The sequence below is a fragment of the Crinia signifera genome, chromosome 19 (assembly GCF_055691185.1).
Source record: "Crinia signifera chromosome 19, ASM5569118v1, whole genome shotgun sequence".
In the NCBI taxonomy this organism is placed as follows: domain Eukaryota; kingdom Metazoa; phylum Chordata; class Amphibia; order Anura; family Myobatrachidae; genus Crinia; species Crinia signifera.
In genome coordinates this window covers 26,687,193-26,702,460 of record NC_139226.1, presented here as the reverse complement: position 1 = coordinate 26,702,460, position 15,268 = coordinate 26,687,193, and the positions used below count along the sequence as shown (strand labels likewise).

At 50.1% G+C, this 15,268-nt stretch overlaps 1 protein-coding gene across 3 annotated transcripts; it reads right to left on the bottom strand.

Moving 5' to 3' along the window:
* Positions 1-523: 523 nt before the first annotated feature.
* Positions 524-15,211, bottom strand: PAFAH1B3 (platelet activating factor acetylhydrolase 1b catalytic subunit 3). 3 transcript variants are annotated; one of them, XM_083162198.1, is made up of 6 exons: positions 14,984-15,211; positions 9,257-9,359; positions 8,289-8,378; positions 6,888-7,004; positions 4,867-4,989; positions 524-1,246 (listed from the first exon to the last, which is right to left on the bottom strand). In XM_083162198.1, exons 2-6 carry the CDS (start codon positions 9,335-9,337, stop codon positions 977-979), a joined length of 681 nt encoding a protein of 226 aa, XP_083018324.1. In that variant the 5' UTR covers positions 9,338-9,359; positions 14,984-15,211; the 3' UTR covers positions 524-976. The 3 variants fall into 3 exon arrangements, with proteins under 3 accessions (XP_083018324.1, XP_083018325.1, XP_083018323.1); XM_083162199.1 differs by having other exon boundaries at positions 9,257-9,343; XM_083162197.1 differs by having other exon boundaries at positions 9,257-9,350; positions 14,984-15,210.
* Between the last annotated feature and the right edge of the window lie 57 nt (positions 15,212-15,268).

The window sequence follows — 15,268 nt, the reverse complement described above, 5'->3', positions numbered from 1 at the left end:
CACGTGGGATGCGGTAATTTGGTCTACAGCATTATGGTCGACACCATTAGGTCGACATGGGAAAAGGTCGACATGGTTCTAGGTCGAAAGGTCATTAGTTCGACAGGTTGTTAGTTCGACATTGTCTAGGTCGACAGTCAAAAAGGTCGACATGGGGGTTTTCACTGTTTTTTTGAACCGACATGTGCCGACAGGCGGTATTTCATGCCCTACCATCCACTAGGGCGTGGTGGGAGAATAAAATAGTGTGCCAGGCGCAGCAAGTGGATGCGGTGCACTTTAAACTGTGTCCATGTCGACTGTGTTGACATTCAGGTAAAAAAAAAAACTGCGAAAAACCCCTTGTCTACCTTTTGACTGTCGACCTAGACAATGTCGAACTAACGACCTTTCGACCTAGAACCATGTCGACCTTTTCCAATGTCGACCTAATGGTGTCAACCTAAGGACTGTTGACCATAATGCTGTGTAGACCAAATGATACCAACCCCTTCACGTATACAAGAAGAACTTAGAGGCTAACTGAAGTCCCAACATGTTTATTGTAGAGCTTGGACGATGAGGCCCCAGGTAAAGGTTAGGGCCACGTGTCTGGGCTCTTAAGCGTTGTATACATTAACACAGTGATTATATATACGGATAACATAATGAAAAATATCAGATTCTTCACTGAAATATACAAAAGAAGAAAACGTAAATGTACAAGGAACGTAAAACCAAAAGGCAGATGTAGTACTAATAAATGCTGTGGGGACCTAGGGGGCGGAAGCACAAGCAGGAGGGAACGTTAGAAGTTGGGGAGACTGGTGACCCCCCCAGGAATGATTACGTTGTTCTAACGACCGGTTTTACATCTTTGGATAGATGACTCCTCAGAGGGGGGTCCTCAGAGAACCGATACATCCTGCCCCGCTCAGAGAATGACCTGGCATACCAGGGGGTCTTTCTAACGTATGTAACCCTCTGTTCTGGGGTTCTATGGCTGAGTGGCCTTGCCCCTGCCCTCCAGCAGTTGGAGTAGTGTTTGGTACAGAGTCTGGCACACGCGGGAGTACCCCAGCCGGCTGAGGTGAAGGTAATCGAACATGTCATGGTGACTGATGGTGCCATCAGAGTGCACGAAGCCAGGATCCACATCCAAGAACATTGCATTGGGCATCGATGGCATCGATTCCACCAGCAGCTCGTTCAGTCGCTTGTTCCGCTCCCGCAGAGGGTTGGGGTTTTTACCACGCGGCAGCACACCCTGTGGGAAGAAATGAGAGTCCTAAATGTGAGAGCGCGGGGTTTATGGCACTGGTGGGATTCTGGTAACGTAGCCGCAGGCTTTACAGCTGCTCTTAGTTTAAGATGGGAAAACCAGGTTGGCTCTGCCCTAAAAGTAAGTGATATTTTACATCCAGTGGCCATCTTGCCGGAATTGTGTTGGTGCCCACAAAGTGCGGGCTATTACGTTGACGCGCAATTGTACAATGAACACGTCAACTTCAATAAAGAAGGTATGTGTGATTACAAAGCTATAATCATGACATGGCAGATGAGGAGGCTGGAGGGTGGGTATAATAGGGACAGAGGAGGGGATGGAGGCAGTACAGGGATAGAGATGGAGGCCGCAGTGTAGGTATAACAGGGACAGAGGAGAGGATAGAGGCAGTGCAGAGAGAGAGATGGAGGCAGGAGCGTAGGTATAACAGGAACAGAGGAGAGGATAGAGGCAGTGCAGGGATAGTGATGGAGGCCGAAGCGTAGGTATAACAGTGACAGAGGAGGGGATGGAGGCAGTGCAGGGATAGATATGGAGGCTGGAGAGTAGGTATAACAGGGACGGAGGAGGGGATGGAGGCAGTGCAGGGATAGAGACAGAGGCCGGAGCGTAGGTATAACAGGGACGGAGGAGGGGATGGAGGCAGTGCAGGGATAGAGACAGAGGCTGGAGAGTAGGTATAACAGGGACGGAGGAGGGGGTGGAGGCAGTGCAGGGATAGAGACAGAGGCCGGAGTGTAGGTATAACAGGGACGGAGGAGGGGATGGAGGCAGTGCAGGGATAGAGACAGAGGCTGGAGAGTAGGTATAACAGGGACGGAGGAGGGGATGGGGGCAGTGCAGGGATAGAGACAGAGGCTGGAGAGTAGGTGTAACAGGGACAGAGGAGGGGATGGAGGCAGTGCAGGGATAGAGACAGAGGCCGGAGCGTAGGTATAACAGGGACGGAGGAGGGGATGGAGGCAGTGCAGGGATAGAGACAGAGGCTGGAGAGTAGGTATAACAGGGACGGAGGAGGGGGTGGAGGCAGTGCAGGGATAGAGACAGAGGCCGGAGTGTAGGTATAACAGGGACGGGGGAGGGGATAGAGGCAGTGCAGAGAGAGAGATGGAGGCCGGAGCGTAGGTATAACAGGGACGGGGGAGGGGATAGAGGCAGTGCAGAGAGAGAGAGAAGGAGGCCGGAGCGTAGGTATAACAGGGACGAAGGAGGGGATGGAGGCAGTGCAGAGAGAGAGATGGAGGCCGGAGCGTAGGTATAACAGGGACGGAGGAGGGGATGGAGGCGGGAGTGTAGGTATAACAGGGACGGGAGAGGGGATAGAGGCAGTGCAGGGATAGAGAGGGAGGACGAAGGTTCGGTATAAAAGAGACGTAGGCGGGGATGGAGGCAGTGCAGGGATAGAGACAGAGGCTGGAGCGTAGGTATAACAGGGACGGAGGAGGGGATGGAGGCAGTGCAGGGATAGAGACAGAGGCCGGAGAGTAGGTATAACAGGGACGGAGGAGGGGATGGAGGCAGTGCAGGGATAGAGACAGAGGCCGGAGCGTAGGTATAACAGGGACGGAGGAGGGGATGGAGGCAGTGCAGGGATAGAGACAGAGGCTGGAGAGTAGGTATAACAGGGACGGAGGAGGGGGTGGAGGCAGTGCAGGGATAGAGACAGAGGCCGGAGAGTAGGTATAACAGGGACGGAGGAGGGGGTGGAGGCAGTGCAGGGATAGAGACAGAGGCCGGAGTGTAGGTATAACAGGGACGGAGGAGGGGATGGAGGCAGTGCAGGGATAGAGACAGAGGCTGGAGAGTAGGTATAACAGGGACGGAGGAGGGGATGGGGGCAGTGCAGGGATAGAGACAGAGGCTGGAGAGTAGGTGTAACAGGGACAGAGGAGGGGATGGAGGCAGTGCAGGGATAGAGACAGAGGCCGGAGCGTAGGTATAACAGGGACGGAGGAGGGGATGGAGGCAGTGCAGGGATAGAGACAGAGGCTGGAGAGTAGGTATAACAGGGACGGAGGAGGGGGTGGAGGCAGTGCAGGGATAGAGACAGAGGCCGGAGCGTAGGTATAACAGGGACGGAGGAGGGGATGGAGGCAGTGCAGGGATAGAGACAGAGGCTGGAGAGTAGGTGTAACAGGGACAGAGGAGGGGATGGAGGCAGTGCAGGGATAGAGACAGAGGCCGGAGCGTAGGTATAACAGGGACGGAGGAGGGGATGGAGGCAGTGCAGGGATAGAGACAGAGGCTGGAGAGTAGGTATAACAGGGACGGAGGAGGGGGTGGAGGCAGTGCAGGGATAGAGACAGAGGCCGGAGCGTAGGTATAACAGGGACAGAGGAGGGGATGGAGGCAGTGCAGGGATAGAGACAGAGGCTGGAGAGTAGGTATAACAGGGACGGAGGAGGGGGTGGAGGCAGTGCAGGGATAGAGACAGAGGCCGGAGCGTAGGTATAACAGGGACAGAGGAGGGGATGGAGGCAGTGCAGGGATAGAGACAGAGGCTGGAGAGTAGGTATAACAGGGACGGAGGAGGGGGTGGAGGCAGTGCAGGGATAGAGACAGAGGCTGGAGAGTAGGTATAAAAGGGACGGAGGAGGGGGTGGGGGCAGTGCAGGGATAGAGACAGAGGCTGGAGAGTAGGTATAACAGGGACAGAGGAGAGGATGGAGGCAGTGCAGGGATAGAGACAGAGGCCGGAGCGTAGGTATAACAGGGACAGAGGAGGGGATGGAGGCAGTGCAGGGATAGAGACAGAGGCCGGAGCGTAGGTATAACAGGGACAGAGGAGGGGATGGAGGCAGTGCAGGGATAGAGACAGAGGCTGGAGAGTAGGTATAACAGGGACGGAGGAGGGGGTGGGGGCAGTGCAGGGATAGAGACAGAGGCTGGAGAGTAGGTATAACAGGGACAGAGGAGGGGATGGAGGCAGTGCAGGGATAGAGACAGAGGCTGGAGAGTAGGTATAACAGGGACGGAGGAGGGGATGGGGGCAGTGCGGGGATAGAGACAGAGGCCGGAGAGTAGGTATAACAGGGACGGAGGAGGGGGTGGGGGCAGTGCAGGGATAGAGACAGAGGCTGGAGAGTAGGTATAACAGGGACGGAGGAGGGGATGGATGGGTACAAGATTACTAGTATATTTATAATCACATGAAAGTAAAATGTTAATATCGCACGGGGGAGCGATATTTTGCATGTGCAGACGCTTGGTGCGAGCCGGCATGGTGAACTGCCAGTTTGCCGTCCAGTTTACACCTAGCAGTGTAGGTGTGGGATGGCGGCGACGGGCTGCGCCCATGGGAACGCCCACTGTTTAATGTCCGTTCCCATGAAAACTCAGAGCATTCCCTTGGTAGTTTCCCCCTGCCACGGGTTCGTGGGGCGAGCAGCTGACTTCAGCGGATGTCAGCTGCCCGCCCGCTTCCCGCACAGGGCGCCCACACATCTAACACCCCACAGAGGTGACTTCGCTCTGCGAGCGCTTAATCCACACACAAAGCTGCGAATTTCGCAGCTTTGCGTGTGGACCAGAATAAGGGCCATAGTGAGAGCGAGTCCATGAGATTCTTGTACTGGGGGAGAACACAGATGGGGGTAACTCACCAACACCACGACTTTAGCTTGTGGTTGCTTTTTCTCCAAGCACTGGACAATTGCCTGAATCCCCCCGGCGATCTGCTCAGCCGTGTGTCCATGGTTGTATGTGCCCACCCAAAGCACGATGATCTGATGGAATCAACCGGAAACAATTATGTACATTCGCCGGGTGGGGATTGGTGGATTTGCAAGGCTGCAAACACCAAGCCTTGGTGTTTGGACACAGGAGAGCACACATCTCTAGGAGCCAAAAGGTTATCATAGATCACGTTCTTAATCCTGTGTTCTTCAAGGAGATCACTTCTTGGAAATTTGAGTTTATCCCCGATTACTATTATTTTTAAGGGGACTACACCTCAAATACTAAAACCTGTTATCGATTAAGAGCAAAATTTTTCACCTTAAGGTATTGAGAATATCCCAATTTAATCAATAGAATTACTACAAATCCTAAATTGGGCATTGCCCATTGCCCTTAAAAAGTCTTTAATAAAGTTTATCGAGTTTACATCAAGAAGACCGCCTATAAAGAATTGGAGCGTATCCTTGACTATACCATAAGGGGACCACACCTCAATTGTTTTAAATTTTACCACCCATTTAAAGCTTTATATTTCAATTTACGGTGTTGTTATACCCTAAATATAATAGAAGTTCTACAAAACTCATATCGGACACCGCATATTGCCTTAAAGATTCTTTCTAACATAAGGGATAAAAGTTATAATTCTACTACAGCTCAAAAGTTTGAACTTTTACTACCTATCAACAATAGTATTGTCATAAAGGGACTTAATAAGTTGACTATTTGAGTCTTTAACCGGACCATCTACCATCACTATTGTACAAAACTATTGATTAGAGACCTAAAAAGATACACTACAATACCTTTTCACCCCTGATGAAGTCTCATAAAGAGACGAAACGCGTTGGGTAACCATTGACCACTATTGCGATCCATAAACCAAGAATTACATCTGTATTAGAAAAACCTTCTATAAAATGTTATAAGGTTCTTTGTTTTAAATCTTTTAATAAATGTTTTTTACTTTAAAATTGTTTATGGTCCATCCAATATTGTAAGGAAAGACAGGAAATATCCTAATTAATATACAGGGCGCTATATAACACTTTTGGTGTGGATATATATATATATATATATATATATATATATATATATATATATATATATATATATATTATGCATCCATTCATTATTCAGAATCCTGACACAAACAATCACAGGTTCAACTCAAATGTCTGTAGACGAGAGCTGATGAGGGGCTAGTTACAGGGATACGGCTATTACCATCCGGCGTGTGACTGAATATAGTGGGAGGTATAGGTGTTCCGAGATATTTATTCCCAAAAACAGGGTATGCAGATATTCCTAGACTACAGCCCCATGCACACTAGACGATATTGTTACCGATATGAACAATGACTATAGGTTAATGATATATATTTCATATCGTCTAGTGTGTACGCTCAATATCGCTAATGATCGTCGTTAACGACCCTCTATGTCAGGGCTGGGCAACACCGGCCCTCCAGATGTTAATGAACTACACATCCCAGGATGCTTTGCATTAGTTTTGCTATGTGGCCATACTGAAACTGATGCAAGGCATGCTGGGATGTGTAGTTCATCAACATCTGGAGGGCCGATGTTGTCCAGCCCTGCTCTATGTCATGGGTCTTCAAACTGCAGCCCTCCAGATGTTGTGAAACTACAAATCCCAGCATGCCTTGCCACAGTTTTAACACTCCCTTATAGCAAAACTGTGGCAAAGCATGCTGGGATTTGTAGTTTCACAACATCTGGAGGGCCGCAGTTTGAAGACCCATGCTTCTATGTCGTCTGAACATGCCTAAATCATCACTGACTGCATGTGCGGCGCGGGGCTGGGTGACGTCAATGAACGATATTGATCGGTGTGTCTGCCCTATATCGTTTGTTCCGGGAGCACCGCTGATATCCTTCAGCTTTATGTAGTTTGTTCACCCCATATCAATGACATATTCACCTTGGGTTTGACGTGTTTCAGCTCCCCATTCTCCACTCTCCACAGAACATTCTGGGTGCCTTCTCCCAGGCCCCCGAAGTTCAGGGCATGGAGTGGCGAGAAGAGGTCCCTCCAGATCTGATGGGGAAACAGACAATAATCACACAAGGCCTCAGACAGACACCGGGAAGTAATACATATGAATGGGAAGTTCTAGGGATAATTTTGGGGCACAGGCCCCCCTGGGTTGGCCTAGCCTGGCCTGACTGCTTTGAGGCATTGTATTGTAACACTTAAACACTTATAACACTTAAAACACCCTAATTATTACTTCTCACATATGTAACACTCCCAATACATACTAATGGAACGCTTTAACAATTAGTCTTTCATTAGTATGATGCCATTAGTTGCTTGGCTTGTTCTGGTCTGGTGGATCCCGTGCCCTGGACTTAGTGCTAGGGATCCACCAGACGAGGACACCTGGCTGCGGTTTCCCAAATGATGCTAAACTCTTGAATAAAATGGTCCATAGATTTCTGCACAACAGTGCCCCTAGTGGACATATCGTGTATTGTCACAATCCTTTTTTGAACAATGCATCTTTCAATCTTTATGTATTTGCATAGAACCACCATATGAGGTAGCGTTGTCGCTGTCACAGTGAGGCTTAGTGTCTAAGCACGCGCTACGGTCCATTTGTGTCTGCAGATGAGTAACCTCTTTCACTGCTCGTTACCCAGGTTTAACCCGCTGAGAACCCTGCTTGGTTCGTTACAGTCGACCGCTCTAAGGTCAACATGCATTGGGTTGACCACTGAAGGTCAACATGAGACAAGGTCGACACATGGAAAGGTCGACATGGGCTTATGTCGACAGGTCATTAGGTCAACACAAGCATTAGGTCGACATGGGGGTTTTCACTTTATTTTTTTGTGCCGGCATGTGCCGACAGGCGGTATTTAATGCCCTGCCATCCATTAGGGCATAGTGGGAGAATAGAATAGTGTGCCAAGGGTAGGGAGGCAACGTGCACCGATATGGTGTCCATGTCGACTGTGTCGACATTAGAGTAAAAAAGTGAAAGAACCCATGTCGTGCTTTTGATTGTCGACCTAGCCCATGTCGACAGAATGACTGTGTCGACCTAATGACCTGTTGACCTAAACCAATGTCGACTTTCACTGGTCGACACAATGCATGTCAACCTTAATACTGTTGACTCTATGACCCCTTGTTTCCCAGGTAAGCATGCCAGGTCACTCGACCCAGGATTTTTACTTGGTCTCCAATTCCACGGACAAAAATCCCAGGTTGGTGCGGGTTCATGTGCAAAAACCTGGGATTTTTGAGTTGGTGGAAAAGGGGTATTAGTAAATGTACCCCAAGGACTCCAGTGACTGTCGGGTGGGGAACACTTACCTCTAACTGGTGCAGTAGCTGGACATTGGAATCTCCTATAAACAAGACCTCGGGCTCCTTATCTTTGCTGCTGGACACAAAGTGATTGTGCTACAAGACAAAAGGTTGACACCAGGCTCATTAGAAGGGCAGATTAATGGTTACAGAACTTTAAGGCCCTCATACACTAGTTGGACCAAATTGCCGGGCAGCTGGCAGGGGCTGGAAGCAGCAGCAGAATTTAAAAATATACTTTAAAAAGACTGGCCGGCTGCTGATTGGCTGAGAGAATTCTTTTGAAAGTATTTTTTAAAACTCTGCTGCCGCTTCCTGCCCCTGCCGCTCATCGCTTCCCAGCACCCACCGCTGTCTGCCCCTGCACATAGGTATGTGCCAGCGGAGCTTTAATGCTGGCACACACCTATGGATTGGACCCAATACATCGTGTGTGCCAAAAATGCACCCGCAAGGGGTCGCTGATCCGATAGATTTGATGTGCAGCAGGGTTAATCTGTAGGGTCCGACATGATGCGCACATGACCGCGTATTGGGTCGGAGGGGATGTGACACACATTCGATTTGGGTCAATTTCTCAGCCCGATCCGTAGTGATGGGGTGAAATCGTCCCAAATCTTACTAGTGTATGGGGGCCATTAGATGTTCACTAAAAACGTAACAATCACAAAAAACAACTTTTAGACGACTTCTAAACAAAAATGGATTTCACACTTTAAATCCTTTAAATCTGGGGTACCCGTGACAGGTTTGGGCACCCGGGAAAAAAGAAATGGATGTGTAGAATTAGAGGGATATTGCCCACCAATCAGATACTGCCATTATTCCAAAAACAGCCTGTTTCATGACAGTTAGAAGCGGATTGGTTGATATTGACCTCTCTCAAAGCTATGGTAAATCTCCCCATAAATGAGAAACCGTTCCCATATAAAAAAAAACTGGACAAAGACAGTGATAGTAGTGAGATAACTAACCATGGACATCCAGCGGTCATCACCGTGAATATCCGGCACAGGCGTAGGAACCGTAGCTGGGTTCTGATCCCCGTCACACATCGTGTCCTAAAGACTGGAAATGCTGAATTATATTACACATGAAACACATACAGCAAGCAACACGCACAAGGTGATCACGCATTACCTGCCATGTTGCATAATATATCACACACACACACATCTTTCTATATCTATATATGTTCATCAATAATGGAACTTTGCAACTTCAGTGTAAAAATATATAGCAGATAAAAAAAATCCTTAAACATGTGTTCTATGTGCGTACCGACTGAATGATGAAACACGGCATAGAAAGGTATCTCTGGCACGTTACTTCCTCATGGTGTGCTATATATGTATTGAGGTGGCCTGGCGCTCTCATAAACCAGCAGCAGCGGACCCCGATACCTTCCAGACAAGAATTAATATATATTATATAGTGTTCCCTCCAGCATCCCAGGAGTGCAGGACGCTGCAGGAAAATGGGGCATGTCCGCCGATGTCACAAATGGGGGCAGGTCCGCCCGCCGATGTCACCATTGCCGTCACCGTGCCATTCTTTTTTGATTCTGTATATATATCTCCTATATATTTGGCTACATCTGTCACTCAAAGTGGGTGTCTGTGTCTATAACGCTCTGTTCCTGGACTTTCCTCTTAATGTGTGAGTGCCTTCATCTGTGCTGAACACCTTTCTGAGAAATTAACCTGTTTAAAACAGGTGATGGCAATCATACATTAAGGGGAAGTCTAGAAACAGAGCATTGTGTCCCTCCTGGAGAGGGTCATGTTGGGAGGTATGTGACAGAGAACCAGCCCAGTGAGCCCACAGACAGTGCCAGACACCCACTGCCTTCCCATGTTGCCCAGCACTGCTACTCCACAGCCACCAGGTGAGCGCCCCCCTCCCGCGATTTGCGGCAAAACCTCCCCCCCCCCGCGCCCCCCCCACCGCGATTCGCAGCAAAAACACCCCCGCGACCCCCCCTCCCGCGATTCGCTGCAAAAAGAACCCCCCCACGACCCCTCCCACAATTCGCGGCATAACCACCACCCCGCGACCCCCCCTCCCGCGAATCGCGGCAAACCCTCCCCGCGACCTCCCTCCCGCGATTCGCGGCAAAAAGAACCCCCCCGCGACCCCCCCTTGCACGATTGGCGGCACCCCCCCTGCGACCCCCCTCCCGCGATTCGCGGCACCCCCCGCAATTCGCAGCAGCCCCAGGATTAAATGGCACATGCAAAACACTGACATGGCTATGGTCGACAATGAAAAAGGTTGACATGAGTTTTTGAAGATTTATTTTTAATTTTTTCATATTCATTGTCATGTGCCGACATGGACACCAATGAAGTGGCACACTTATGTCAACATTTACATGTGTTGACCTTTCTGTGTTGATTTTTTCTTGTGGCGATTCGCGTCACACCCCCCGCAACCCCCCCTCCCGCGATTCGCGGCACCCCCCGTGACCCCCCACCTCCCGCAATTCGCGGCAACCCCCCACCGGAACCCCTGTGAACCCCGCCCTCCGCGTCACCCACCCCCGCGACCCCCCCTCCCGCAATTCGCGGCACCCCCCGCGATTCGCGGCAGCCCCAGGATTAAATGGCACATGCAAAACACTGGCACGGCTATGGTCGACAATGAAAAAGGTTGACATGAGTTTTTGAAGATTTATTTCATTTTTTGAATGTTTTCATATTCATTGTCATGTGTCAACATGGACACCAATGAAGTGGCACACTTATGTCAACATTTACATGTGTTGACCTTTCTGTGTTGAGTTTTTCTTGTGGCGATTCGCGTCACACCCCCCCGCAAACCCCCCTCCCGCGATTCGCGGCACCCAACCCCGCGACCCCCCCCTCCCGCAATTCGCGGGACCCCCAGTGATTCGCGACAGCTCCAGAATTAAATTGCACATGGAAAACAATGACATGGCTATGGTCGACAATGAAAAAGGTTGACATGAGTTTTTGAAGTTTTTTTTTTCATTTTTTGAATGTTTTCATATTCATTCTCATGTGTCGACATGAACACCAATGAAGTGCCACACTTATGTCAACATTTACATGTGTTGACCTTTCTGTGTTGATTTTTTCTTGTGGCGATTCGCGTCACACCCCCCCACCCCCCCACAACCCCCACTCCCGCGATTCACGGCACACACACACCCCCCCGCGATTCTCGGCACCCCACCCCGTGACCCCCCCTCCCGTGATTCACGGCACATCCCCCGCGACCCCCCCTACCATGATTCGCCGCAACCCCCGCCCCCGTAACCCCCCTCCCGCGATTTGCGGCAACCCACCCCGCGACCCCCCTCCCGCGATTCTCTGCAATCCCTCCCCTCCCGCGATTCGCAGCATCCACCCCCCCACAACCCCCCCTCCTGCAATTCACGGCACCCCCCGCGACCCCCCCTCCTGCAATTCGCGGCACCCTCCGCGACCCCCCCTCACGCGATTCGCGGACACCTAAGTTGCAATACAGGGCATCTTTCATACAATTCTAACCATATTTCTCATATACAAACGTTCACAAATTAAGGGGGCGCAGCCCCTTACGACGGTGTGAAGAGCGCCCGTAGGGCGCGATGAATCACCTAGTATATATATATATATATATATATATATATATATATATATATATATATATATATATATATATATATATATATATATATATATGACAGTTGGGTTCTCAGGTTGGCACTCTGGTTAAAGATAAAACTGTTCCGGTGCCAGGCACATAATGTGGTTAATAGAAAGCACTTACCCCCTCGCAGAAAGGATTTGAGCCGGCACACAGTAGTAGGTGAAGAAAAAAAGGGTTTATTGCAATTACATCATTGCACAGAGACAGCTGCCGACCTGACAGCCGTTTCAACTGCATGTGAGCGGTTTTCATCACCTCTGATGAAAACTGCTCACATGCAGTTGAAACGGCTGTCAGGTCGGCAGCTGTCTTTTTGTGCAATGATGTAATTGCAATACACCCTTTTTTTCTTCACCTACTACCGTGTCCCGGCTCAAATCCTTTCTGTGAGGGGGTAAGTGCTATATATATATATATATAATTATAGATGACAGCAGACACACCCCATGTGATATATAGTATAGATCAGTGGTCGAAGTGGGCCGGTATACAACGGTATGGTATACCGGCACTTCACTTCAAGCACTGTTTTTTTTTTCTTACTCCGATCACTGCTGGCCATGGGGATTGCCGGACACCTGCCCTTTCTGTAGAGGAGTGGCACTGGCAGTGTCTCGTCTCCCCCTCCCCTCGCGCTCCATCCCATGTTTGCAGGAAACCCGGGTACAGCTTTTACCTTGCAGGAGTCCGGCTCTAGCTGCCGCCGTGCTGAAGACTCGGAGGCTCCGGCATAACATTCTACTGTGCTCCCCATGGCTCACCCTGGCTTCAGCTGCCATTGTGCAGGAGACCAGCTCACCCTTAGCACAGGAGGCCCAGCTACGCCTGCCACTGTGCAGGAGACGCGGCTGCCAGCGCCGGTGAGTGCAGGGGGGTGGGGGGGGTTAGAGGCAGAGTTTTAGAATTGTAAACCTTTTGTAACCTGTGCTGCTATGATCCCCTCATCCCCCACACCCATTCCCTAAACCCAGCACTCTGCCCCCACCACTGACCCCATCTCATCATCTCTCTCTACCCTCACTTCCTCCCCCATTTCTCTCCCCTCATCTTTCTTCCATCACTCCCTCACGCTGTCTCTCTCCCCTCACCTCATCATCTCTCTATACCCTCACTACCTCCCCCATCTCTCTCCCCTTCCCCTCACCCCATCTCTTTCTCTCCTCACTATCTCACCCCATCTCTCTCCCAATTCTCTTTTTCTTGACACCTTGTCTCTCACTTTCCTCATTCTATCTTCTGCCCCCCCCCCCCCCCTGAGGGGCATTGTACTGACAATGGGGCCCGCAAAGTTCTAGTTACGCCCCTGTCTGCGGCCCTCATCCTCCTTTGCACTCCCACCCGCCTGCCAATGTCTGCCTACTCCAGTCCCTTGCCCGGCGCCTGTGCACTCACATTCCCACTCAAACCGGCGTCTGTGGCCCCAATCCCATCTTGTCCTCCCACCCAACCACCGATATCTGACCAGCCCAGCATCTGTTCCTCACTGCATTGCGCGGTCCGGGATCAGCGACCTTTTTGCACTCCTGGCGGAAATTGTCACACTGCTCTGTTTTGCGTCCCCTCCTGCCTGCCATTTTCTGTGTTGCCCCCCACCCGTGGCAAAGGTAGCTGTATACAGTATGTGTGTTTGGGGTGTGCTCAACTGTTGTGAATTTAGGCAGTTCCCCTGATCCCAAATTTATTTAAATGAATGTGAAGTACACAGAAGCAGCGCTGTGCAGCAGGTGGTGAGGGCAGTGACCAGCCTGTTCGACATCTGCATTGGCATCGCCTTGTGTTCCATCCCTGGTCCCCTCACAGCCTCCGTTGGTTGCCCCTGGTACCCTCGAAACCACCACTGGAGCCCACCGGACGCCCCTTGTCTCCTCAAAGCCACCGCTGGAGTCCACTGGATGCCTACACCCGGCTCATTCATACATTCACTGGAGCCCCGCACCCATCAAGACTGGTAGGCCTACTGTGTCACTGCTGTCAGTCTTTCATCCCCGCTGTTGCTCTTCCTGTATCCCCTCTGTCACTCTCTCTCTCCCTGTGTCCCCTCTGTCACTCTCTCTCTCTCTCCCTGTGTCCCCCCTGTCACTCTCCTTGTCCTTGTGTCAATACTTTCCCTCTCCCTGTTGTCACTCTCTCTGTGTCACTGCTGTCATTCACTGTCACTGTCCCTATGTCTCTGAATTGTGTTATAATGTGAATTTTGACTTATGTGTGAATTCTGTCTCAAGCCATGTGACTTTTGGCTTATTCCATGTGGCATAATGTGAATTTTGACTTATTCTGTGTGAATTTTGGCTCAATCCATGTAAATTTTGGCTTATTCCGTGTGGCATAATGTGAATTTTGACTTATTCTGTGTGAATTTTGGCTCAATCTGTGTGAAATTTGGCTCATGGTATGGGTATTATGCATCATTCTGTGTGTACATGGTGTGGTACATTACACTTAAGGACACACCCCTTCTGCATGGCCACTCCCCTTTTAGGTGGCCATGCCCCCTTTTCCAGAGCACGCGCGCAAAAGGACGTTTCTGTTTTTCCATACCCCAGCTTCAAAATTTCCTTTCGACCGCTGATATAGATGACAGCAGACACTCCCCATGTGACATATAGTATAGATGACAGCAGGCACCCCATGTGATATATATAGTATAGATGACAGTAGACACTCCCCATGTGATAAATAGATGACATCAGACACACCCCATGTGATATATACTGTAGTATACATGGCAGCAAACACTCCCCATGTGATATATAGCATAGATGACAGCAGACACTCCCCATGTGATATATAGCTTAGATGACAGCAGACACTCCCCATGTGATGTCTAGATGACAACAGACACTCCCCATGTGATATATATATAGTATAGATGACAGCAGACACTTCCCATGTGATGTATAGATGACAGCAGACACTCCCCATGTGATGTATAGATGACAGCAGACACTCCCCATGTGATGTATAGATGGCAGCAGACACTCCCCATGTGAGATATATACTACATACTATTCCCCAGTTACATTGCAGCATGCAGAGCATCTCACCTGGTGCTCCCTGTTCTCACACTGCCTTCTGCACTGGAGTAGTCCTCCTCCCTGCTGGGCCCAGCAGCCAGCACTACGATGGGAGGGGACCTACACTGCACGCTGTCGCTGCCCAACACAAGGCAGGAGCTGATATTATCCTCCTGTAGCAGTGAGTGGATGAATGCGGCCAGGAAGTTCCTGTGAGAAGCTGACAGCCTCGTTTCCGTCACATCCCCCCCATACGGGCCGGAGAATGGTATATCCCGCTATGAAAACAAGAGCCAGTCGGACCGAGCCATGTGT

Coding starts and splice junctions, on each gene's coding strand:
- PAFAH1B3 (XM_083162198.1), bottom strand. CDS start 9,337: ATGTGTGACGGGGATCAGAACCCAGCTACGGTTCCTACGCCTGTGCCG. Junction 7,005..8,288: donor AGCTACTGCACCAGTTAGAG/GTAAGTGTTCCC, acceptor TTTCCCCATCAG/ATCTGGAGGGACCTCTTCTC. Junction 1,247..4,866: donor AAGCTAAAGTCGTGGTGTTG/GTGAGTTACCCC, acceptor TTCTTCCCACAG/GGTGTGCTGCCGCGTGGTAA.